The sequence below is a fragment of the Dermacentor albipictus genome, chromosome 2 (genome assembly GCF_038994185.2).
Source record: "Dermacentor albipictus isolate Rhodes 1998 colony chromosome 2, USDA_Dalb.pri_finalv2, whole genome shotgun sequence".
NCBI lineage: Eukaryota > Metazoa > Arthropoda > Arachnida > Ixodida > Ixodidae > Dermacentor > Dermacentor albipictus.
The window spans coordinates 79,535,262-79,560,880 of NC_091822.1; the positions used below are offsets into that span (position 1 = coordinate 79,535,262).

The 25,619-nt window shown below is 43.8% G+C and overlaps 1 protein-coding gene across 2 annotated transcripts in view; it reads left to right on the plus strand.

Annotated features, from left to right (window-relative positions):
• The window catches only part of LOC139055970 (2-Hydroxyacid oxidase 1-like), a 64,472-nt gene extending 46,873 nt beyond the window's left edge, over nt 1-17,599 (plus strand). Inside the window, exons 5-8 of one of the 2 annotated variants that reach the window (XM_070533682.1) lie at nt 11,026-11,117; nt 12,524-12,682; nt 14,609-14,678; nt 15,696-17,599. In XM_070533682.1, the coding sequence (XP_070389783.1) occupies nt 11,026-11,117; nt 12,524-12,682; nt 14,609-14,678; nt 15,696-15,790 (416 nt within the window). In that variant the 3' untranslated portion in view covers nt 15,791-17,599. The remainder of the gene's footprint in view (nt 1-11,025; nt 11,118-12,523; nt 12,683-14,608; nt 14,679-15,695) is intronic. The other variant, XM_070533683.1, reaches the window with a different exon arrangement.
• The last annotated feature ends 8,020 nt before the right edge of the window (nt 17,600-25,619 follow it).

Below are 25,619 nucleotides of genomic sequence, written 5' to 3' on the forward strand. Positions count from 1 at the left end.
CTGCCTTTCTACTGGAACGCCTAGAGTGGAAAAGCCACACGAGCTTCTTTTAAAGCCGTCCATAGGTCTGTTTGATCCCAATGGCTGAGGCGGCGTCCGAACGCCTTGCGACATTCGAAAACGAGAGCATTTGGCAGAGGTGCACGTGGTTCAAACCCAAAACGCGGAAATACGAACTAACTTATTCCTTTGCATCCGTATGGCTAATTCTGTCTTCGTGTACTTAGCAAGGCTTTTAAGCTGTCGCCTATAAAGAGGTAAAGGAGACATAAATGCGAATAAAAAAGTTGTGTTAGCAGTTTGAAACACCGCATTATTTCCTGCAAGGTATACAAGCACGAACGTGTAGCACCAACTTAATACACCGATGTAAGCCGCAGCTCAAAAGCGCCAAAACGTGGTAATGTGGAGCAAGGCTCAGCCCTTGAAGGCCGCTGAAACCAGGGGCTCATGGGCGCTGTCCGAAAGCGACACTGCAACACAGCGGCACGCGTCGCGCTAAAACGGAGCATCTGAAACGAAGCTGCGTCTGTGCGCCGCGACCACCACTGCACTGTCGCTTCCATGTGAAACAGGTTTTAGGCGTCAGCCCATGTCGCAAGGGAACGCTCTGAAAACAAAGAGAATTCCGGGAACTCTCTTTGAGGGAGTATCTGCTTGTTCCATATTTCACTCCATTTTGGACAGTAGATCGATCCCCTTTGAGAGGGAGCAGAATAACTCCCGCCGAGAGAGTTTTATTACTCCAGCGCGAGGAGTGCTAGTAGTGTTCCGCAGACTGCGTATGCTCTCTCCGCACAAGGCTAACAGGACTACCCCAGACCGACAGCTTCTGCTCCTCCAAACCGACTACTTCTACGCCAAACAGAGTGTTTCTACTACCCCAAACAGAGTGCTTGTACTCCTCCAGAACAGAGTGCTAGTACTCTTCCCAAAGGTGTGAAAGAACTCACGACGTAGAGTCACTGTCATGTTCGAAGTGATTCGCAATACTTACGTGTGTGGAATATTTGATCCCTTCATAAGCTGATCCTGCACTTATGCTTGGTGAATTGGATGTAATCGGTAGTCGCCGACTTACTCAAATGAAACATTCTTTCTCTTAAAATGTTGAAATCATTATTGATCAGTCAAAAGAATAACTGTATAATAATTCCAGAAGCATAGTGACACACTCAAAATCGAATTACATGATATCCATGAACCTTACAGCACAACTTATAACAAAACATGTTCTTTAAGTTTTCATTCTATTACAGCATAGAAATATTCTTTATTTTCAATTGGCTCCATATTTTCAAAAACAAAGCATACAATGAAAAGTTAAACATAGAACAAACGTGCGCAAACTCACAAAGTATTGACATAATGGAAGAGAAATATGCGCTACATTACTGAGCAGCCAACGCATTTCTAACACAAAACAAATGCTAAAGGCTACCAGATGAGCTGCTAAGCATGTTGCTGATAACGTAGATAAATTGTGCAAGGAACTTTTCTGTGCCATTCTATAAGACAGCAGCTCATTCGATAATGACATCTACGACTTATGGATGTTGCTGACTGAGAGTACAGTGAATTTGGAGATGCGTCGTATATTCACATGTGAGGCCGCTGGTCTAGCTTTGGTTATAAATATTTCACATAAAATTATTCATGTATGGGCTGCGCGCTGTTGTTTCTAGGTGTGTGTCGTATCATGGTTCTGCAGCAATATCACGCCCAATCTCAAAGCGGTTCAGAGGCGTATCATATTTCCTGTTCGGTTGGCGCCCTCACGAAAACAGATTCCTTTTGCTGTGGGATTTATCCGTTACATTTCGTCAGAAATAAATAAGATTGAATTTACAATAGTATATAGTTTGTAGCGAATGAGTACTAAACTTCAAGGAGTATTGGCTTTAAAATCTTGCGCATCAAATATCTTGTCATATATATGGAAGTCTTGAAGAAATAAAACGAAGGACAGCGACCAACAGAAGTGCTTAAAAATGAATAAATCTAAAAGACGTTTCATCCCGACCAGACGGGCTTCCGTCGAACCCTCGATTTCATATGGAAGTTTTCCATTCCACATTACGGTATGAACGTTAGATTTCTCAGGAGCAGCTTGCGTAATTACGTGATAAATTATAGTGACTAGTTGAAAATGCAACCTAACTAAAGTGTAGCATGCTATCAGATGTGAACCAAAATTCAGATGTGATGAATATGATGCAATAAAGGTGACATCAGCATAATTACACGCAGGGAAGTGCACAAAAGAAAGCAAATCATAAATTGGGAAATGGCACCATGCTGTTTTACATATCCCATCAATGCACGTGGATTTTGAATGTGGCTTTGCAAATACTTGCAGAATGAACCAACTACCTGCAAGCAAAGCTTCCTACTGAAGTGGTTAAGGTACGCCAAAGAAAAAAAATTATCCCTTTTCACGGAACCTTGTCATTGTCTGAAATCAAGTATATGTTTGCTTGGGAAGACTAATACACTAGCTCACTGTGCAATCTAAAGCCCAGAAATTTACTATGTGCAAAAATGCTTTAATTTTATTTTGCCTTATAAAAATTATGATTGCAGAAGCCATCAAACTAAGAGGCTTTTGCTTGATTAACACTATGTTACCATCCGCCAAATGGTGAGCAAGTGTTCCATGCAGATGCTCTCACTTCTTTGCATTGAAAACATCCCGCCTCCACTAGCACACATGGCTGGCAAGTAGATTGAGTTACCCTAATCAAAACCTCAAATACCAGCCACAAGCACAGATATGACTATTTCACAGGAGAAACCTTGATCTTTCATGTGCCAAAATAATTTTTCAATTGCCAGCGACTCTGCGGCGTCTTATTAAGACGTAAGGTGCGCACCGTGGTGTGCACAGTCAAAGGCCGTCTTCCTTGCTGCCCCTCCTGAGCCTCCAGACCGTCGCGGTGCGTTAGTTCTCGCGCATGGTCGTGGAAGAGCTCGCTGAGGTTTGGAAAGCCCTCGAGAACGTTCGTCCTCATGCGTGCGGTGAACGCGCGATATAATGAGAACCGGGGCAAGCCTTTCCTCTAGAATAGAGGCCGCCTCTGGAGCAAGGTTACCCGATTCGAGAGCTCTGATTGCGTCTCTCGAGTCGGTGTAAACGTAGGAATGCTCTGGGTCACACAAGACCAGCGCGACCGCAATTTTCTCTGGTATACTAGGGGTGGCCGCTCTTTCCGAAGCGGAGGAGCTAAGCACCCCCCGCCTATCTACAACCGACCCCGCGAACATCATCCGCTATGGGGAAGCTTAAGATGGGCTGTCGAGAAACACGTGTACTATCCTTCGCGTCGGACCATGAGCTCTGCTGCATAAATGATGGAAGTCCCACTTTTCTGCGGGGATTGACATACAGCAGCTGCCTGGACTTAACTTTTGTTTCAATATGCCTCAGCGCCAGTGTGAAGTGGTTCACGGACAACGAAACGCATGGTAGTGACCACGTTCCAACATATGTTAAAATCGACGGCATACGCAAGTCACACTCTACTACAGTTCTTCATCACTTCGGCTGGCCTAAATACACGTTGCTCATGGAGAAGAATTGCCAAGAAATCCAGGACTGCCTGCCTAGCAACATCGAGAAGCTAATTAACGCCACTACTCAAGAAGCCACATAATCTTTTAGCCCTATTCCAAAATTTTCTGAATTCGAAGAAGAATTGGAGCGGCTTCGAGCAATCCGCCGTCGCGCGGAAAGAAGGTACAGGCGCACGAAGTCCATCTACGACCTAAGGGAGGCGAGTTGCATACAGAAGAAGATCCAGCGTCGGATCAACTCCCTGCAGTCTCTAAGATGGAAAACCTTCTGTGATTCCCTTGATCCGTATAAACCCCTGCCAAATATATGGAGAGCAGTGTGTGGTCTTCGAACATCAGCCCAACAACGCCACCCCTTCAAATGCCTGGCTCTCTACCAGGGTCGCACAGATATCGACGTAGCGGAGGACTTCTATTTCAAGGTTGCTGGTCTACCGCCATCGTTCACTACACATGATCCCCGTGATGTTCCAATCTCGCGGGATTCTCGTATGGACAATCTGTTTTCCATCGAGGAGTTACAGGCGGCGTTGGCAGCGTGCAGACGTTCCTCATCGCCTGGGCCTGACAGGATGACATACGCAGCTCTTGGAAACCTCGGTCAAACAGCCCGGCATGCACTTTCAGTCGTGTGCAATAATTCATGGCGTGAAGGATAAGTTCCTGCTACATAGAAGTCCAGCAGCCTTGTGCCTTTGCTCAAGCCAGGTAAATCACCCCTAGACGTGGCGTCTTATCGTCCCATTGCTCTGGCCAGTTGTCTAAGAAAGGTGATGGAGAGGATGGTGCTGACGCGTCTAGAGTGGTATCTAGAACACTACAAGTTATACCCTGACGCTATGGCAGGCTTTCGACGCGGACGCTCTTCTATAGACAACGTCATAGATCTTGTCTCGTCTGTTCAGCACGAAAAATGCCTCAGGAGACTGTCCGCGGCGATGTTCCTGGACGTTAAAGGCGCATATGACAATGTAAGCCATCAAGCTATCCTGGAGGCCTTGGGTGATGTCGGCCTAGGCGGCCTTGCTTTCCGGTGGATATCCAGCTTTTTGAAGGACACGTCATTCTTTGTGCAAACACAGGATGGTGCATCATCACAACGCAACACCTACCGAGGCGTACCACAAGGCGGAGTCTTGAGCCCCACTCTTTTTAACCAGGTGCTCATCAACCTGGTTCATACCCTTCCGGAATGCGTCAATGTGTCGATCTATGCAGACGACATATGCATTTGGTCATCAAGAGCGACGCGTCCCCAAGTGCGCGCCAGACTTCAAGAAGCGGCCAATCTAACATCAGGTTACCTTCGAGCACGAGGTCTGGAGCTGTCCTGCCAGAAGTGCTTTATAATCGCTTTCATGCGTAAAGCAATGAAACCTTACGCTATCAGAATTAATGGACAACCAATTCCCTACGAGAATACGCGCCGCTTTCTAGGAGTGATAATAGATCGAGTCCTTTCCTGGAGTCCTCATATCTCCTACCTAAAAAGGAAATTAGTCATGATAACCCACGTGCTTAGATTTCTTGCGGGAAAGTCAAGGGGTGCGTCTATGAGTGCGATGCTCCAACTCTATAACGCACTGTTTCTCGGTCTCCTGCGCTATAGCTTACCTGTACTGGGTGGGACCGGTAAGACCAACCTCAGTGCCCTCCAGTCTGTACAAGCTCAAGCTCTGCGAATTTGCCTTGGTCTTCCCAGATGTGAGTCCACGGTAGCAACAATAGCCATCGCGCATGACCACCCCATCAACACGTATCTTCAAGTCGACATTTTAAGGATGCATATCAGGCACTTCGCCCAACTTCCATAGCATCATCTCGCCTCCCTTTCTGCCGCTCGACCTCGTTCAGCGTTTAGCAAGATTATTGCCGCCAACCATGGTTCTTTACGTCAAACTTCACGCCTGCAGCACGACCATCTCAACCGCTGTGGTGCCTCCATCCACTCCAGCCTCTTCTTGATATTCCCGGTATCAAAAAGAAAACGGAGATGTCAACTTTCGCCCTCAAACAAACCGTGCTTTCAGTGCTTTCAGTGAACCGGACGGTTCTGTCTTCTCTAATAGTTCAGCTACAGCAGTGGTGATTCCCGCAGAGTGTGTCACCCTCAAGTTCAAGACATCTCACATTACATCATCGACGGCTGCAGAACTCGCAGCTATCCGTGCTCCTCTGGAGTTTCTGGTTCACAAATCATCACATTCATGGTCCATCTTATGTGACTCAAAGTGTCTGATGTCCCCTTTCAACCATGGACCAAATGTGCAACTAGTCGCAGACATCCGACTACTCCACCATCACGCAATCAACAAGAGACACAACATCATCTACCAGTGGGTACCGGGTCACTGCGGAATTTCAGAAAATGACAGTGCGGATGACGCTGCCCGGTTGGCTCATGATGGTGCCCAGATTATACCCCTACCGCTGTCAAGAACAGATGCAGCCACAAGTCTTCGCTCCCTCGTCCGCGAGCTTGCACAGAATCTGTGGAACACCAGTGAATTCACGAACACACGTCTCCACAGATTGGATCCACGTCTGAAACTCCGCCTACCACCAGGGTTGCCACGAGCGGAAGCAACACTTCTGTGCCGCCTGTGGCTCGGCGTGGAATTCACGAAGTCCTATTCATTCCGCATTGGAATGGCCGACAGCCCTACTTGTGACACCTGCGGCTGCGAGGAGGCGATTGAGCACCTCCTTTGTGACTGTCCCCGTTAGAAAGTGCCAAGGAAAGTGCTCGTGAGCGCTCTCGAAAAACTGGACAATCACCCCTTTACAGAGGAAAAAGCTCTAGGACATTGGTCCAGACGGGCTTCGGCACTCAAGGCCTTAAGGGCTTTGCTGAAGTTTTTAAGGACATGCGAATTGTGCGACCGCCTTTGAATGTTGTAGTGCGTAGTTTCGCGTTACTCTTTGAATTTTCTGGTTTCCATTTTTTCCTCTTCTTCGTCTTTCTCCTTTTATGGCCTTTACCCCTTTCCCCAGGACAGTGTAGCCAGCCGGTACTTACACTGGCTAACCTCCCTGTCTTTCCTCTGCTTTGTCTCCTCCTCCTCCTCCTGCCGTACTGCACCACATCGACAAAGACCGCGGAGTCTGTCATTCCTAACTTTCTTTATGATGACTCGTGCACGACTTTTACGTCTACCCTCGTTATACTGTGGATGTACGTTTCGCGGGAAGGGCCTCACCATGTAGGTCGACCTCGTTTCCCGTGTCAGTGTTATGCGCTGCTCCTCCATTATCCTAGAGTCATGCCAACCTCGTCAAGAATTCACTTGACAGCTTTGGTCCACGATAGCTGAACCACCTGGGAAGTGACCTGCGCCTCTATGATCTTGGCTATGCTAATGTGCATCCTGAAGTGATCTAGCCTATCTGAGCTCGTGGCAATAGACAAGCCTAGCAATCTCCTGATGCCCTTACGCATGAGGGTATTTAACTTGGTATTTTCCGTTTTGGTCCACCCTAGAACTGACGCCACATAGTTAACACGGCTCATGAGAAACGCATGGTACATCCGAAGGAGGTTGTCTTCACCTAACCCCTTTTTTCGGTTGGACACCCCAGCGATTGACCGCAGCATATTCTCCGTCTTGGCTGTAACCTGGGTAATTGTCGTGGCATCACAGCCCCTCGTGCCTATGAGCAGGCCTAGGATCTTAACTGAGTCGACTCTAGGAATTTTCTGTCCATTATTCGCGTTTAATACCACGGGTAGATGGTTGATTAGTGCTAATTCAAAGGTCCGAGCGTAACGCAAGGCGGTGAATCACTCCGAGGTTGCTGCGGGCGTGGAGCAAGGCATGGTAATGTAGCATCGTGGTAGGCGATCACAAAGAGCTGGTAACCTGGCAGTGGAACTGCACTAGTTTTCAAAGCCGCAAGGCTCCACTACGTCACTTTTTGGCGAATGAGGTGGAAAAACCTCCGGTTTTTTTATAGGAGACAATGCAAGATGTCTTACTTGGTTAGAGGCAGAAGAAGTCGACTAGTGCAGACGCGTTGGCGTCGGCTCCGGCTTTCATGAATGTTCTCGAGTGGTTCTCCCTGCGGAACCGGGTGATTTATGCCTTAATCGATGTGCCAAGTCAAGAGGACTCTGCCGATACCGGATTTTCGTCCGTTGAGCGTAAACAAGCATGATCTCTTGCTTTTTATAGTAAACACGCGCATCGTTCTCAATGCAAGTAGGTATTATGTCACTAAGCATATCTGCAATAATATTGTACCACTATTTTTCTCACATGAATATATCTGTTGAGAGGCAAGACAAAATGCGGTCGCTTCTCACAAAACTAATCAGCTTTTCTTTAAAATGCATTTGTAACTTTTCAATGGCGTTTGCTCCTATGTGTTTGTCTCCAGAGAGCGTATTTATAATCTTGACTTTGCCATCAGAGACACTAGAAATAAATACCATGTCAGGAGGACAGCTTACAGCATGCGCGAATTATCATATTGATGTGACATACTGTATTTTGAATGTTTTGGCAACATTTACTCAAATGGTACGCCCAATATACCCACATTCTACTTGGTCGTCCAAATTTCATGACAATGTATTATGATTCGTTGGCTGCGCTCCTCTTCACTACGTGTAGTCGTGCTGGTCTGGCTCTTTGACATCCTTGTGTCATTGCAGACGCCTTCTTGCGTTATATAAAGCGGGTTCCTGAAAAATATCGTGTACAGAAGTCAACATGAGGACCTAATGTAAAACATCAAGACAGCCAAAAATTTGGTCATTGCACTAATAGAAAGTCCCAGCTCTTAGTCTCCCTACTTAAATGCATGCGAAACATCTAAATGACTGCAATAGTCAACTACTAAGCTAACTTAAATTTTCAGATTAAAAGAACAAAGAAATAACCAACAGTTCATCCTCGTTCAGCCCCAATGTTACAATACCCCTATAACAAATAGAATATTGGTCGTTGTCAGACGCCATGTTTGTCAATAGTCTGGTGTGCACTATCTCTGGTTGTGCCACTGCTCAAGCCATAATTTGAAGTTCATATTTGCAAACATAATACTCAGTAGCGATGAAGATATGGCCATCCAGTTCATTGGATATTACTGGATGTGCCGGTAGGAATGAGCCACAAGGCTTGTTATGGCAAGGTTACCCACATTTCAAGACTAACAAGAAATAGTTCACTGCGGCCTGCATCTAAGCTTACTAAAAGGCATAAACTTGTTTTCGTTTAGGAGAAACGCAATGGAGTTCATTTTTAACAGACTCGACTATTGCTGCAGCTTGAAATCTATCATTATACATTCTTGAAACGCATTTCAATGTTGCCGTCAGACCACAGTTATTAGTTTATTAGACCAACTCTTCGTTTTGTGAATTACAGACGACTGGTAACACAGAATTAATGTAACGTTTTATTTTGATACTTTATTTCTCAACTAAAAATATTAAAGCAATAATAACATTTTGATCTGCCATGCAGTAGCAAAATGCACAGATTACGCTTGTAACACCCAGTGGTACGGTTATTTAACTGTCCATATGACGTAAACCTGAAGCGCCAACTCATTCAGCAAATGTACAGGCATGTCCAAAACAGTAAGAGTATGCAAAACGCCCCTGCAACTGTGATTCCACACAGTAGCCGTTATATTCGGTTCCGATGCATAATGCGTTGCTTGACAATTCACGGAGTTTGTGCACATCAGCACCATTTCACATTTGCAACGTGCTCGAAAACCGCAACACGAAACATAAAATCAGACATATAATCACACCATTTCAATACATGAGCAAGAACAGCTCAGCCTTTTGCAGCCTAAAATATCAATTCCTCATGTGTTTTCACTGAGTTGAAGATTACGCGCCCAACTGACGTCACGCAGTATGCAGCTGAATGCCTGCGGCAAAGTTTCTGAATATCACTGGCGCTGCACGTAATGTCAGTGGTCGTAGATTACCCATGGGCGAAAGACGCCGTCAAGCGCGTGGCTTATCATAAGAAAACCATGCCGCCAGTAAAATGACGCTTTCTGTTATGTGACTCCTCATTTCAACAGCGTTGCGTACACTGTAGACTGCCAAAGCATATAAATTCAAACACACAAAAAGCGCGCTAAGCATGCTCCGCATAGGCTCGGAATCACGGGCTAGTAAACAAACCATTTTATGCGTGCCCTCACCTCAGGTCTTATTGAACAGACGATGGTTCTCGCAGCGTTTCCGATTTTCAAAGCTCTTATGGATAGCGCCAAGTGATAAAATCACATGCAGTTATCGCGATGACTGGTATTTTCGATTGACATCGAGAGACGCAGCGCGCTTGCCTAGTCCGTCGTTAATCGCGTCGGCTGAACGCCGCGAGGACTTCCTGATGATAGCATATGTCCTACACGCAGAATGTGCACGTAAGTTAGAATTCACTTACCGTGGAGGATTTGTTATGTCCAACGAATGACGAACGACTGTCTGTTTTCGCGGCGCCACAAGATGGTTGACACACGATTTCCCTTGGATGGCCTTCATCCACGCCCCGCTGGACGGGTCACCTTTCTCTGGTGCTGTACTGTTGCGCGATGTGCGCGTGCGGTGGGGCAACTCCGAGTGAAAAAGTAGATCGCTGGCTCCGCTTCCCTTTGCATTGTCGCTGCTTGTTCTCTCAGAAGCAAAACGGTGTGCTCTTTGCTCAGCGTGCGTGACTGATACATCGCCATGTTAAGGGCCAGCCTCCTACAGCTGAATCATGAGCTTACGCTACGTTTCCTTCTCTATTGCTCAAGAGTAGAACGGGTATTCTACCCTCTCTCAGAACGGCAGAGTGAAACGAACACTCCCTCCTTGCTCACGAAGTGACAATGCATTTCATTCCACTGGACATTTTGCGAGAGTAAAACAATGATTTGAAGAGTAAATCGGCCCCTTAACTCCTGCGATACTCTCCCTAGCTTTAAGAGTGAAGACCATGTGACGCTTACTCGCAGAAGCACAATATAAAGGCGTAATGCTGTCGCCGTCACCGCCATATTACTATCGTCGTACTGCTGCTGTTATTGAACACACACTCACATGACAAACGTAATTTCTGACCTTAAAAAAGCTGGTCTTTCCATTTGTTAACGCCTTTCGGAAGCTCAAGAACAGCGACATTTAAGACGTGCATAAGTGCGTAAGCACTATAGTCGAAAAGCAAGATTACACAACATATTCATGAAACTTTGTGCACTAACTAGCCATTTTGTTATTGCGATAACGTCCAGAAGCCAGAAGCAGCAAAACCCTACTGTGTGGCTCAACGGTTTCGTCGCCGGTCAGATTAATGCAGGTAGCTAATAAAAACTATTAAAACCCAGCCACGGTATGCAGTTTTTTTTTGCCCTATAACCTCTTCATCTTTATTTATTCCCTGTCTTCTTTCCTTTCTTTCTTTCTTTCTTTCTTTCTTTCTTTCTTTCTTTTCTATTTTGCAGCTGAAGATGCTTGTGAAGCTGTAAATCATGGAGCGTCCGCGATACTGGTTTCGAATCATGGTGGACGCCAGCTCGACGGGGTACCGGCAACGGTAATTCTGCACAGTGTATATTTTGTATGTGAAGTTTGCGGCTTTTTTTTCTGTTTCTTCATTAAATCCTGAATTATCGGGCAACATCTTTACGAGCCGCATCTGACAGCGATAACACGGTGTAGCGTGTCCCACGCTAGGCCGTGTCGCCGTCGACGCATACTTAAAGACATGGGGCCACACACACAACCGGAAAGACGACAAAATGACGTGCCACACCTCGGGGACGACGCCGAGGACTGTATACTATATAAACGGGCGCCTATCCAATCATTCCAGGCTTCCGCACAGGGTTTTCGACCGATTCTACGCCCCCACCATGTGGCCTAAGCTGCAACATTACGTGGAAGCGGAACTTGCAGCTGTCATGTAGGCCGCCACCATGCGAAATCTACACAAAGAAATCTGCTCATTCAAACAAATAGCCAGGGCGCATGTAGTGCACTCGCGGATAGAAACATTCCCAGCCACTGAAGCACCGCTGTGTGTCAGAAGTTTCCACAAATATTAGCTAAGTCACTTGGCAAAGTAAAAATAATAATAATCAACAGCAGCCGCTGTAAGTGTTGCTGCAAGTATCCCGAATGGTACTGAATTCATTTGCGGCGCAAGATTCCCGCGAGCTGTCCCGTCAAAACAAAGAAATGCTTAGGCAGCGGGTCACAGTGAAGCAAGCTGCGCCAGTCAATGTCAAAGCGCTATATTGACGACCGATTAGGTTCAGGTTATGTACTGTTCACGTTATAGCGTTCCCGTCAAGAACCACAGATTTCGTGGATATAAGTTTTCTATCACAAAGGAATGCGAGCCGGCTAGTAGGCATGAATCCATACCTGGGTGTAGTCCAAACGTGAATAAAGATGAAAGAAAGCGATTGGGGCGGACACAAGTGCTAAGCCTCAACTAATATTGTGGCGCAATCTGGTCGTTGTATGCGCGCACGACTGTCACTAAAACCAAAAGAGCAAGCAAAGGATGAAAGCACACATGAAAAATGGTCGCACAAGTGATACATTTCTGTACTAACCTTAGTTGAAATTTAGCGCTCGTGTCCAGGCCTTCTTAATTCTTGCCGTATTTCCGTGTGTGTCACGCCCAGCTACACCTTTTTCAGATCCTTGCGGCCTCCTCGGCCTATGTTGCAAAGCAATTTCATAACAAATCAAGAACTGAAGCCCCAATGCCTTCATTGATGCGAAAGCGATGCTTCCATTCAATGCGGCTTCGGAAGAAAAAGTGAACGTGACGAAACTAGAAGGCAGTGCTCCGAGTTTCATCGAAAATAAATATTTCGTAAAAGATGGTTCACAAACTTGTCTTGCGCGCCGTTTTTTTTTTTTCAAACCATGCGCTAACTAGCTCACCTATAGTGGCGTTATCAATTTGGGCGCCGACTTCGTTCTCAGATCGAGGTCCTCGCCTCCATTGTTCGCGCCGTCCGAGGTCGCTGTGAAGTATACATGGACGGTGGAGTGCGCAGGGGCACCGATGTCGTCAAGGCACTGGCGATGGGCGCTCGTGCAGTCTTCATCGGCAGACCCGTTATCTGGGGTCTCGCTTATGACGTGCGTATTCGTTGTTCCGCCCATCTTTTTTTTTCTTTCTTTTTTCCAGTAGGGTGTGTTGCAAATTTTGTAAATGTCGCTGCTCTCGTGGCTAACATAATGGCGAGCCCCGTACATTGAGGCTGCACTCGCCCACACCCGCTTGCACTGAGCTTGCTGGCAGCGAAAGTTAGTGGTCATAATCCCAAGGCACACGCGTTGGTAATGCAAACAAAGGGGGGGGGGGGGGGGGGGTTGTGGCTACATTCTCGCGACGCAGTGTGCTCGGGGAGAAGAGAATGTGATTGCCAGAAAGTTTTAGAAAATTCATCATGCTTGAGTAGATGTCTTTCCCTATTTGTGCAGCTATTTTGCGAAACACAAATGCTCAACTTCGAATGGTGACATTACTTTGTTTTAAAGTAAATGGCGCATATATCGTGAGCCTGTTTGTAGCCGCTGCAGGGCGAAAATCCCCCAGAGAACCCTCCAAATACTACCAAATGGGTGGTACAGACTTGCGTCATCTACTCAGGAAAAACTGTAGACATCTGGACTGGTAAACTTAGGAGACCATGGGTAATGTTACATGTCACAGTTCACGCTTCAAGCACTCGGGATTACAAACTTTATCAGCGGCGTTCAGTATTTCACCAAAATTGTAGGCCATTTTTTCACTGCAATAATTTTTTTCTGTGTGCATATGCGTAGCATCTTTTAATGCAAAAGAAAGACATATGTAGCCATGTGGTAGCTATCAATTCCTAAAAAAATAAGAACGTGAAGCGTTAACAACAAATAATGTTATTATTAACACTTCATACCATTTTTAGGAACTAAAAAATGTTTTGGCGACTAAATAGGAGACGATATAACCATTTCTTTTCACTTTTATTTATGGAAAGAAGCGTAAATCTTTTACTACAATACACATTCAGCAAAATCCAAGTGTAGAAATCATAATATTATATTTTATTACATAAATAATATAACGGTAATGTGGGCTATGCATGAAAGCAAACATCGTATGCTTCTGGCGAAAAATATGTTATAATGCCATAAGTTTCATAGTTCCATAATTCCACTCAATAGTTGAAGAATGTAATTTCGCCCCTGCAACCTGTGTACTTTATTTTCGTTTCCTGACAGGCATGATTTCAATTAGGAATTTTCCCATTTTAAAGAGGTGAAGCTTTCAAGAGCGTAACCAATACATTGTTTAAGCAATAACTTGGGTTTGGGATGATTTTATTTATTACCAGCACAAGATAATGTATGCGTAAAGCCGACAGAAGCTTTGTTTAATAGCTTTGAAGCGGAGGTCCAGATCAACCGCACGGCTATCAAGTTTTCTTATTATTTTTTTTAGCTAAGTGCGTTCCGCTATAGAAATATCAGTGATTATAAGTTCGCCTTATAAATATTTGGCGTAAGCTGAATATAGCAAAATGCTAATACCTCAAACTGATCAGCCACATGTTTGTCTTTTGTTCAGTACAAAACAAAACCTGAATATAGTAATTCTACTAATGCGCTCCCAGCTGATCACTTTCATTTCTCAACACAGGTTACCTAGTTTTGTAAGAAGGCATGAACGCAACCTGTTTAGCTTTTAGGTAGTTTACCGAGGGCTCACTCACTACAGAATAATTTAGTTACACATTTTAAGTAATGCTTAATGTATCATATGCTTCATTCAGCCGCCAGACGCAAGTGTACGATGGCTGTATCAATCAGTTACGTACGCAATTCCATTAGTTGATGAAATACAGATCGTGCATTTATTTATTTACTTATTTATTTAATTATTTATTTATTTATTTCAGCATTGGAAAGAACTAAATATTGTGGAATCCAGTCTGTGCATTAGAACATCCCACTTGTCATTTTTATATGCATGAAATTTCTAAAACAGTTATTTTCACTTTTCATTTCGCTTCTGAATAGGGCGAAAATGGAGTCAATAAAGTGTTGAACATCTACAGGACAGAACTTGAGCGAGCACTGGCACTAATGGGCAAGTGGTCTTTGCTTTCTTATGTTAAATATTTGAACTTCTAACTGATATTAATTTCTGAAGCATTCTATGCGATTACAGTTGAGGAGGGGGGGAGGGGTACGTTCTTGTTGGCAATTACTTACGATGGAGCTCCTCGTGATCATCCAATTTTGGACATATTCGAGCAGATATCATACGCTAGCATTTTTCGAAGCTGATTTTTGCATGAAAGTGCGTAGGACGCTGCGACTTCATTTTTAACATTCCCTCCCGCGATGCAAATTCATCCTTGGTCACTGTTGGTGTTTAAGACATAATGACGTACAGCATAATTATACCTTAAGTTAGAGCTTAAATTAGTTTTGGGTATGCGTAGAAAATGCCTTAAAATACGGTAGATACCACGCTAATGAAGCAGATCTATGTCATCGCATATGTGAGACACAGCAGGAGGCTTAATAGCGAAAAGGCACAGATGTGCGCAACTTGCCTTTGCTCTGCTGCTGCATTCTCAACTGAGGAGGAGTACTAAATAGTACAACGGAAACGGTAGGTTCAGGTAGCATGAATAATTATATCAGTCTTTTTAAAGGACTTGCTGTACAAATCGCTACGGCTCAGTCAGGCGCCTGTTCACCTATAGGCAGGCCACCTTACACCCCCTCCCCTCCCCCCCGACCAGCCATTTTTCTAAGGTTCCCCTAACTAACAAAAATATTAGGTAAATCAAGAAATAAAAGCGAAACAAACAAGTATATGCACCCAGTCTCTCCCTTGTAATCAGTTGCGCAAGAGGTGGCCGCGCGAATTATGGATAGTACATAAAGAACCTGCCGCAGTGAATTTCATCTATGTCATTTTCAGGCGGCAAGTGCGAACTGTATCGACTCTCTTCCAAGCGACATATCCGCAAGAAATCGAAGCGAAAAACTCGTGGGGTGCATGATTTGTTTCACGTGTCTGGTTCTCCACGTGTGTTTTTACCATCACGAATAGTCAACAGTGACTAATCTTCAATTTTATCTCCACCTTTAGGATGCGCCTCTCTCAGCGACATCAAACCAGGCATGGTAATATACCAGGACAGTCTCAGGAATCGACTGGATGTGGAAGCGCCGGGTCTTCAGTAATACCTGATTGCTGGGAAACTTCATAGCAGATCTTGAGTGCCAATTTTGCACACTTAGGGGTCGCGGACCTTTGATCAGAAGCCTTTCGTCAGCCAACCATAACATCTGTTATGTCACAACCATGTGTGGCAGCTTATGACGCGGTATATTTTTTGGCTTTGGGAAGTGCAAAATTTTTTGAGAGCCTTATGCCCTTCAATACGGTATATACCACGCTAATGAAGCAGATCTATGTCATCGCATATGTGAGACACAGCAGTAACGGTATGGGATATTGTTTTTTTCTGCCGCAGATTAGGAAGTGCTAAATTTTTCGAGAGGCTTATGATTAAGCCTGATTCTCTAACGGTATGGGATATTGTCATTCTTTTCTGCCGCACATTCGATTACTCCCTGGCGGTGAACAGCTCTACGAGTAAATAACGCAATCAACTCCACTGGAAGATATTCATTTACTGTGCAGCCAGAATCACGAAGCACTCCGCGTATGCTCAGTGACCATGGCGTTCCATAGCTGAGCTCGAACTAGCGGGTTCGATTTTGACCGTGGCGACCGCATTCTCACCTAGACAGAATAAAAAAAAACGCTCGTCTACCGTGCATTGGATTCACGTTACAAAAACTCAGGTGATGAAATATATCCAGATTTAACTCCACTATGGTGGGCCACCTAATCATATGGTGAATTTGGCACGCAGAACCCCAGAATATTGTCGCAAAAGCGGCGTTTCTCGCGGTCTCGCGCAGACTTTCGTTTCACTGAAACTACGTCATTGACCGACATGGCTGAACCACAGACTGCACCAAGGAGACTCAAAATAAGATACGCTTGGACAGCACACGTACCGGGTGCATCGGCGAACACTTTAATTTTTTTTTAACTTTCCTGTGGCACAGAGCAAAATTCTAGTCCATGAGCTGGTCTACTTCAAGAGGCGGACATTACTGGTACAAAAAAAGAGAATTGAAATGCAGAATTCACTAATTAACAAGAACTAACTAATTATGTTTAAACTAATTACATTATGGCACATGTCGCAATTTACAAATTCTAGCCGCAGAGTTCGCAACGCGGATCCTCTTGCGCCGAATTCTGAGAATGGCACGACTGTCTAGGGAGTAATTCCCGAAGTTTGCGAAGAAACACATCGACGCTCCAGTTAGTTTTGTGCGTCAATGCAGACAACGCTGTTTTGTTAAAAGAGTAAGTGCAATAACGGTGCATTTTTACCGCAAGTCTGACAGCGGCTGTCTCGTAAACGGGGCCACGCACACAAATATATTTAAGTGGATATGCCTTGCAGCCTCCCTTGCTAGAATTTAAATAGCAACATGTGTCATAAGGTGATCATTATAAACTTAATTAGTGAATTCTTGTCAATTATTCGAGCATCCATTTCAGTTCTGTTATTGCAAATGATGTCCGCTTCTTCGAGCAGACTAGCTCATGGACTAGAACTGTGCCATCTGCCGCAGGCAATTTCAAACAATAAAATTCGGAAGTGTTCGCTAAAACACCCTGTATAGCGAGTCGGCATTACAACTATAGCAGTCATTTTTATACCCCTGTAGAAAAAGCGAATTGATTTCAGGGCCTCTTTCTGTACTTTTAAATCGAATAGCTTAACGTAGAGCTATCGCCTGTTTGCGCACGCAAACAGGCGCATTCGTCGCTGTGCGTACACTAGGGCTTCAGAGAGAGACGCAGGTGCTGTCTAGCGGGAGCTTTATTGGGGCGTCTCCACGTTTCGGTACTGTTGGTGCGACACTTTTCTCTCTTTCTCTCTCTTTTTTCTCTCCCTCTCTCTCTCTCTCTCTCTCTCTCTATATATATATATATATATATATATATATATATATATGTATGTATGTATGTATGTATGTATGTATGTGTGTATGTATATGTATGTATGTATATGTATATATATATATATATATATATATATATATATATATATATATATATATATATATATATATATATATATATAAATATATATATATATATACAGTGCACTACTGTGTTATTTCGGTAATGTGCTTTCTTCACGACAAACCCTAATGCCTTCCTTTTCGTTATCATATGTAATTTCTTCCTATCTTTGCCCTAATTGTCGCTGAATGAAGTTCTCTCTCAATAAAAAGCTTGCAAGGAACACCCTAAAGTCCTTTAAATGCGTGCAGTTAATGCAATACCCGGCTGTGATTTTTGCCCATCTTTCTTGTATTAAACGGTGTTAGACGCCCTTGTGCATTGCCACTACAGTGCGAGGTTAGTTGCGAAACGGACTAGGTGCACAGCTTTTTATTTTATTTAGTAGGGTATTGTAGATAGAATTAATCACTTTAGATAGGACGCAGTGTCTATGCCTTTGCACTCCAGCCATGCAGCTCCATTTATGTCGGTTGTTTTCTATAAATAAACGTCAATTGCATATTCAAAATTTGTTCTGTCTGTTTCTCTACTATTCATCTTGTCCCGGTTCATGTGTCGAATACTCGTATAAGGCCCTTTTTTTAATCTGAACGTTTATTTATTTACTACAGCGTCACAACCTGCGGCAGGTCCGAACATGGAGCTTACAAAGGGCCTTCAAACAAGTGTAAACACAAAAAAATGTCAATCCAACAGTTTCTTGTGCGTGCAAAAACAAATTTCAATAATTTTAATTTCCTAGAAACCAGGAATACCTATATTATCTTGTGAGCGTGAGATACTTTTTAATGAGCGTAGATATTGGTGTCGAGTATGTCGAGAAGGTTAGAGCATCATAAACACCAGAAAAATGTATAATCAATTTATTGTTATTGAACAATGATGCAAACTCTAACCGAATTGCCTTTCGATATCTACAAATACTTGTGCTGCGTTCTTGCGCATTTTCTAGCATGGATAGTGATATGGTCACCGTTACCCCGAAAAATTATGAATGCTTTCTTCTATAGATAATTTTCCCGAAATGAACTGCCCATATGGCTCATGCAAACTCAAATACGGCTAGTTTACTGCTCGTTCACACATGCCGGGCCATAGAAATGTCCAGAGCCACTTAACGCTCTGTGCTGCAACCACATTCCGGGAGCGGATGCGGTCACTTCAAGATCACCACTGGCAAAAGCTCATTAATAATACACTTGTCGCTGACCTTGAAGACAGTAAGGTGCCAAGACCCTCCCAATCCCGTCAACCCCTGATTACAGGAGAACCTTCAAGCGCCGTGAAATTTTGGTCATTCTAAATTGAGTTTAACACATTTATTGCATGCTCTGAATCAAAGAACACGCACAGCTTCCCAATGAGGTTTGTCAAGTTGTCTAAATCTGGACTACGCTCGACTCAAGCAGTCTCTGCAAGGCGGTGAAATATGAGAACTTCGACTATTTTATGTCCAGCATACTTGGAGAGCACTAAACTATTTACTTGAAATCACAAAAAAATGTTTTTCACATTGTTCAAAACATTGTGAAAACAACGAAAGATGTGGACCCGCTACCTGACGACATTCTGGTACTTAGAAAAAACACCCACCTACCTGAATTAAAGTCACTTTACTAAATCATTCTAAGCATAATATTCCAAGTTGTACCGCAGGCAAAATCACAAGTGTTTCAACATTGCTGCCACACATTTTAGAAATACTGTTTTCATTAGGTCATTTGCTTTTGATCCACTATCTTGCCTTCTACAACTGTGTACACTCTGTCTGAAGGGTGTAGTCAAGGTCAAGAGAGGAGGGAAATGTGAAAATTATATGTTTAAACAACACATAATTCGAAGTTGGCGCCCCCACCTACGGGACAATGTCTAACGCTGCTGGAGCAGGAAGGGTACAGACATGTCCCATATTACATTAGCGGCAGCTTATGCATTTCTTTTAAACTGTGATGGCACACTTCGTTCGCTTGTGCTCAGATAACAGTAGCAAGTAGTCATGATCACTATACTGTACACTTTCCAATAAGCGAAAATGTGCACTGAATAATTCTCAAAAGGTGTTCTTGTAAGAAAGCCTTTTTTGCAGGCTTACGTACCAGGCTTATACGTAAAGAATTGCATGTAATTAATTAGTTGTAATAAATTACACTTTTTGGTAGTTTTGTAATTTAACGATTACTTCGGTAACTCGGTAATCATGAGTGCAATTCAATTATGTTTCGAGTAACCAAATCAATGCAACCAGTTACTTAATTGACGAGACGAGCTTTAACTGGTGGCGCAGGTTTTAGAACCCGAATTTAGCAAAAACTACAGTAGTACATGCCCGAGATCATGCCACGCAGCAGTCCCGCAAATGCACATGTGCGGACAGTCAGATCAGGGGGCTCAGCATTTGTTACCTCATTGAAGCGGTGTTGGTATGACTCTATAGTAAAGGCTCCTTATCATGATAATGCCACAAAATTCTATAATGGAGATAATGAGCGATTCATTGGCCCATCCGTAAGCGTCTTCTCCAAGAATCAGTGACAATGAAACGCTGCGATTCATATAACACTGGAATGCCGAATAATGCCAATCCTGACGTAATAGTTCTGCGGAAACCCGCAAAGTGGAGACAAGTAATTAGTCAAGGGAAAGTGGGACATCCACCCAATGGTAGCAATTGGTACAACGGAAACCCATACGGGTTCCTAGAGAGGAAAGCCTCGCAGTTGAATAAAAATTCATCCTGGTCCGGCACTCGAACCCGAGACCAACACCCGGAACCCAGGACCAAGAGAATTTTTTCTCCAACTGCGAGGCTTTCCTTTCGGGGAATCCGTTGGGTTTTCTTTGTAGCAATTGCTACCTTTCGGTGGATGTTTTTCTCTTAATTAACGAGAATCTTGTTGCAAGATCTGCATACGTCACGACACCATCCCGTACTGGTCAACCTCTCTGTGTTTCCCTTTCTCATTCTCCATCGTGCGAGTTTTTCGTGTAGCGGCGGACGTTATCACAGCAAGAAACTAGAGAAGATGACTGACTAAATTTTTAAAGCAATCGTTAGTGCAGATAAACAACGTATGAAGGGCTGCAGAAGGCGCACTGAAAGTGCCAGGTCAGCTCGTTTTGTTTATTTTGTCTGTGAAATGGTAAAAAATGGTAAGGGGGAAAATAAAGTAGGAGTAATGGATTACTTTTGAACAATTCCTCAATTATACTCGTGAGGTATTAAATGGTAAGTGTATTGAGCAACACTTTTGAATGAAAAATTTGTAATTGCAATCGGTTACGTTTGTTTTTTAACGTGTACAAGTGCGGGTGCAGGTAACAAGACAACGAATAAGGGTCGTACTGATGGCGGAAAGCACTGGCACTGATTCGCCGCAGCAGATTTATTTGGAGATACAGAATTGATAAACACATGCAGGCTGATGCCACACAGCCTGAACAGTAAAGTGGATAGACATAAAACAATAAAGAAAGCGGGTATATTTGAGCACACAGAATCCTAACGTACGTGTGTCAAAACAACCATGTGAGCAGGCAAGATCGGCACTTCTGACGGCCTACGACAAAAAAAGTGAAAATCCAATGAATAAGTTGAACTACACTTAGGCGAAGTTTCGTTAAGCGATTCATTTAATGCTATGAAACTAGCTGTCATTCTTACATTTATCTTTATTGTCATAGTATGAAACGTTTAATCTCATGCAATCTCTAAGCTTATACACAGGTCACAATTTGTTGCCCCGAAATGTTTATGTGTATGCACTACAACGTTCGCGAGCTACGACTAATACAAAGAAAAGTTCATATACGAATGCGCATTGTGAGACGTCCACAAAGTGATGTCGCGAGGACGAAGGTGACGATTGACGTTCGTCGACGAAAGCATGGTGAGGAGAGATGCCTGCAGAGAAGAGCACGATGCGAAGGACAGAGCTAAGTTGGACTATTATACGACCTAATTAGAAATGGCGCGTGACCGCGTGGCCACGTGACGTGACACCTGCGTCAATCGTCTCAAACATCTATTTGCTTCGGCACGAGTAAAGTACACGTGCGACTGTGGCCTAACGGTTAGAGGAGCTGGCTGTCGGGCTCGGAGACCGAGAGCGAACACTACTAATGGCCACGCAATTCTTTTATTTTCTGTATGTGAGCTATTCGGCGAAGCCACAGCAGTTGCAACCATGGTGAGAAAAGTGTGGGGAGGCTTAGGTAAAATTTCTTCGCTTTAAATGCAGCGTTTAAACGAATGTGGCCCTAACGCATGGCATCTAGTGTCGCATCACAATAATGCGATGCGCGAATGCATAGCTCGAATCAACATTCACTTGAGTCCGCCCAAGACGTACTAACCTCTAAATCCTAAAGATTTAGAGGTAACCCGCTAAATCTTTAATTTAAAGAAAGCATGCTGACCAGTAGTAATCGAACAAGCGATGTCTCTCAAACGGACGTTTTGATAAGAGGACTTGCCGTCATTAGGACATCAGAGATGAAAACAAGCTGCCTAAAGCAAGCTAAACTTAATGATCAAAAACAGGGTGAGTTGCAGTAGGTCCCCACTGTAGAGCGCGACATGTTCCCTTATCGAAACGTTGGCTCCAAAAAGACCAACCACTTTTGATAACTTCAATTCTACATTTTCATGTAAACACCTCTATTGTTCAGTAAAGCGCACTTCATTCCATTATATTCGGAGACGAACCTCGACCCTACATTGCCCTTTAAATATATGTGCTGTTTGAAAAAAGCATACTACATTTTATAATATTCTGTGACGGCTCTCCGAACGAAAAAGCAAAGTTCTGATGCATTTTACTTCCCGCAACAGCCGCCTTCTGAGTCACCCGAGTACCCCACATGACCTCTCTTACGATTCCAGAATTAGTCGCAGTTTATATGGCTCTGAATTTGTAACAGCACCAAGAAAAGATACCAGAGTGAAGAGGTTCCCGCAATATTTCCGCTTTTCTACTGAATAGTTTCTTGAAAGCACACGCGGCGAGACCTCTCGCGTGCAAGATTCACAAACTCTGTCTGCCGAGCCACAATCATCTCCTGTTGTTGGGACGTTATGGCCTAGCGATGAACGACATCAAAGCCAATGAAAAAAGCAGATTACTGCGTTGTGGCTGCACCCAGAGATGACTATATGTAGTCTTGTCCCGAATGCCACCTAATATACACTCACCTTTTCATCTAGTCACTTGTCTTCCAACAGCACCCTAAACCACGCGTGCGCATCGGTCTTGCCCTCTTCGGGTTCACAAACTTCCCATGCACCTCCAAGCAGTGGCGTAGCCAGAAATTTGTTTCGGGGGGGGGGGAGGGGGGGGGGGCTCACGTTTCAGGTGGATTTCCTCCTTAAGAGGAAACATTAGGTCGGATGCTCCTATCTAAATACATGTAGAAGGAGAATTCGTTTTTCTCGGCAACCACTGCACCAAATTTGACGAGGTTTGTTGCATTTAAAAGAAAAACTTAAATTCTAGTGACTGTTTGTTTCGAATCTTCGATTTAGGTTGTCAATATTTTATTGAAAAGTGGCACACATCGAAAATTTTCAGAAAACGAAAGAATTAAGTTTGCAACTCTGTAAAGCAGCAATAAAAATTGATATTCCAATCCTGTGAATCGCTCATAATAGTACATCTACAGCGGACAAAATGGATGTGTTACACATGAGTGTCAGAAAATAAGTATTATGTAAATACGGCTTTTGCAGAACCCCTGTACATAATATAACCAATTCACGTAAGATACAAATTGACATATATAATTTGTCCGCTTTGAATGGTGTAATGGATGCCGTTTACAGAACCGCGATATCTGTTGTTGATGCGGAGCTATTATTATTTAAAGTTCGTGCTTCTATTCTTTTTCAAACTTCCGAAATTTTCAAAATATTTTAAACAAAGTTCAGCCACTAAATTGAAATTCCGCTTCTAACATACACTAAAATTTAACATACTCTCTCAAATGCAACACATTTCATGAAAAGCGATTCAGGAGTTATCTCAGAAAACCATTTCTGCCTTTTACATGTGTCTGAATAGGTCGAGTCGGAGTTGGGCCCGAGCTAAAGCTTCCTCTTAAGCAATTTGCCTAAGGATCAAATACATTGGCATTGCCATTGCCAAAGATGCTACAAACGAATTGTTGAACGCTACGCACTGTCAATACAAGTAAAATATGCATTTTTTCATAAAAGAATGTACTCGTATGTGCCAGAAATTGTGCCCAACATAACTGACGTCAATGCTTCCATGTATTTTGTCTATTTCATAAGTAAAGAAAATATCACACAAACTTTAGAACTACATCAGTTCGAAGCCAGCAAAGCAGTGCATGCCGCTGATATGAAAAATGTAAGGACCATGAAATGAACAAGTTGAGGACAAATATGTTAATGACACTTTCTCATTTAAGATCCTTGTTTACATTCTTGTACATTTGCAATGACCAGTGAAAAATCTCAATATCGTTGCCATTTGTTCCAATGTATTTTGCAGCAGCAGCTGTCACCGGCCGTGTATCATTAGTAATTGCACTGAAGTGATAGTCGCAACGAAGACCACGTATAAAAAGCAGGAGCTCTAAAGAATATACGAGGGCGAGTCAAATGAAAGTGAGCTAATGCGAATATATAACAAAGGGGGTACTTTAATTAGAAGTAGCCCCCATGAGCATTTAGACATTTGTCCCATTAACTGAAGAGTCGTCGCGCAATTCCCGTCTCGTAAAGCTCCTTGGGTTGCTGCTTCAAGCCGTCTGCAAGTGACTTTCACGACATCGTCCGAGACGAATCTCATTCCCTTGAGGTATTTTTTCGGTTGCCCCAAAATGTGGAAGTCGCAAGGCGACAGGTCTGAGCTGTATGGCGGATGCTGCAGCGTTTCCCGCTTGAACATTGCCAGTTTTGTATTAACCACGTCAGCGACGTGGGAACGGGCATTGTCGTGGAACAAGATGACCCCATTCGCCAATTTTCCACGTAGTTTGTTCTTGATTGCGACGCGCAGCCGATCCGGCGTTTCACAATATCGGAAACAATTGATAGTCTCTCAAGATTTAGCAAATTCGATCAGTAATGGCCCCTGACGATCGAAAAATAAAAGTCAACAACTTCTTTCTGGCGGAAATGACGGCCTTTGCTTTCTTTGGGGAAGGTGAATTTGAATATTTCCATTGTAAGCTTTGCCGTCGTGTTTCAGGCTCTTAGTAGTGGCATGATGGTTCATCTCCGATCACAATTGCAGACAAGAAATCGTCACCTTTATTGTGATACCGTATCAAATGAGAAATGGCAGCGCTGATCTTCTCCGTACTCGGGTGGTGGTTCAAAATCTTCCGCATCCATTGCGCACACAGGAGCCCATAACCGAGATGTTCATGAATTATGGTGTGAACCAAACCGTTACTGATGTTTACACGCTCTGCCAGTTCATCGATGCTTTTCCTCCGTTCTTGTCTCATCAGCTCATCAACCTTCGCAATCTTCTTGGGGGTGATTGCACGATGGTTTTGGCCCGGTCTCGGATCGTTTTTGCAACTTTCACGTCCTTTTTTGAACCGTTTGTTCCAACGCTCCACAGTGGCCAATGAAATGCAATGTTCCATGTACACGGCAGCCATACAGCGACTAATTTCTTTTTGGGAAACACCTTCAGCTGTCAAAAACCTGACGGCACCACGCTGCTCAACTTGTGGAGAGTCCATTACGGCACGCAACCATGTTCAACCCAGTGTATGAGAGCATTAAAGAACATTTACCCTCACACCTGCGTGTCACTTTTGTAAATGAGAGATGCCTGTGTGCTAAGCGCAGGCCTTGCAGATAATGAACAGAACCATAATTGCACGGGGTGGGTAGGCTCACTTGCATTTGACTCG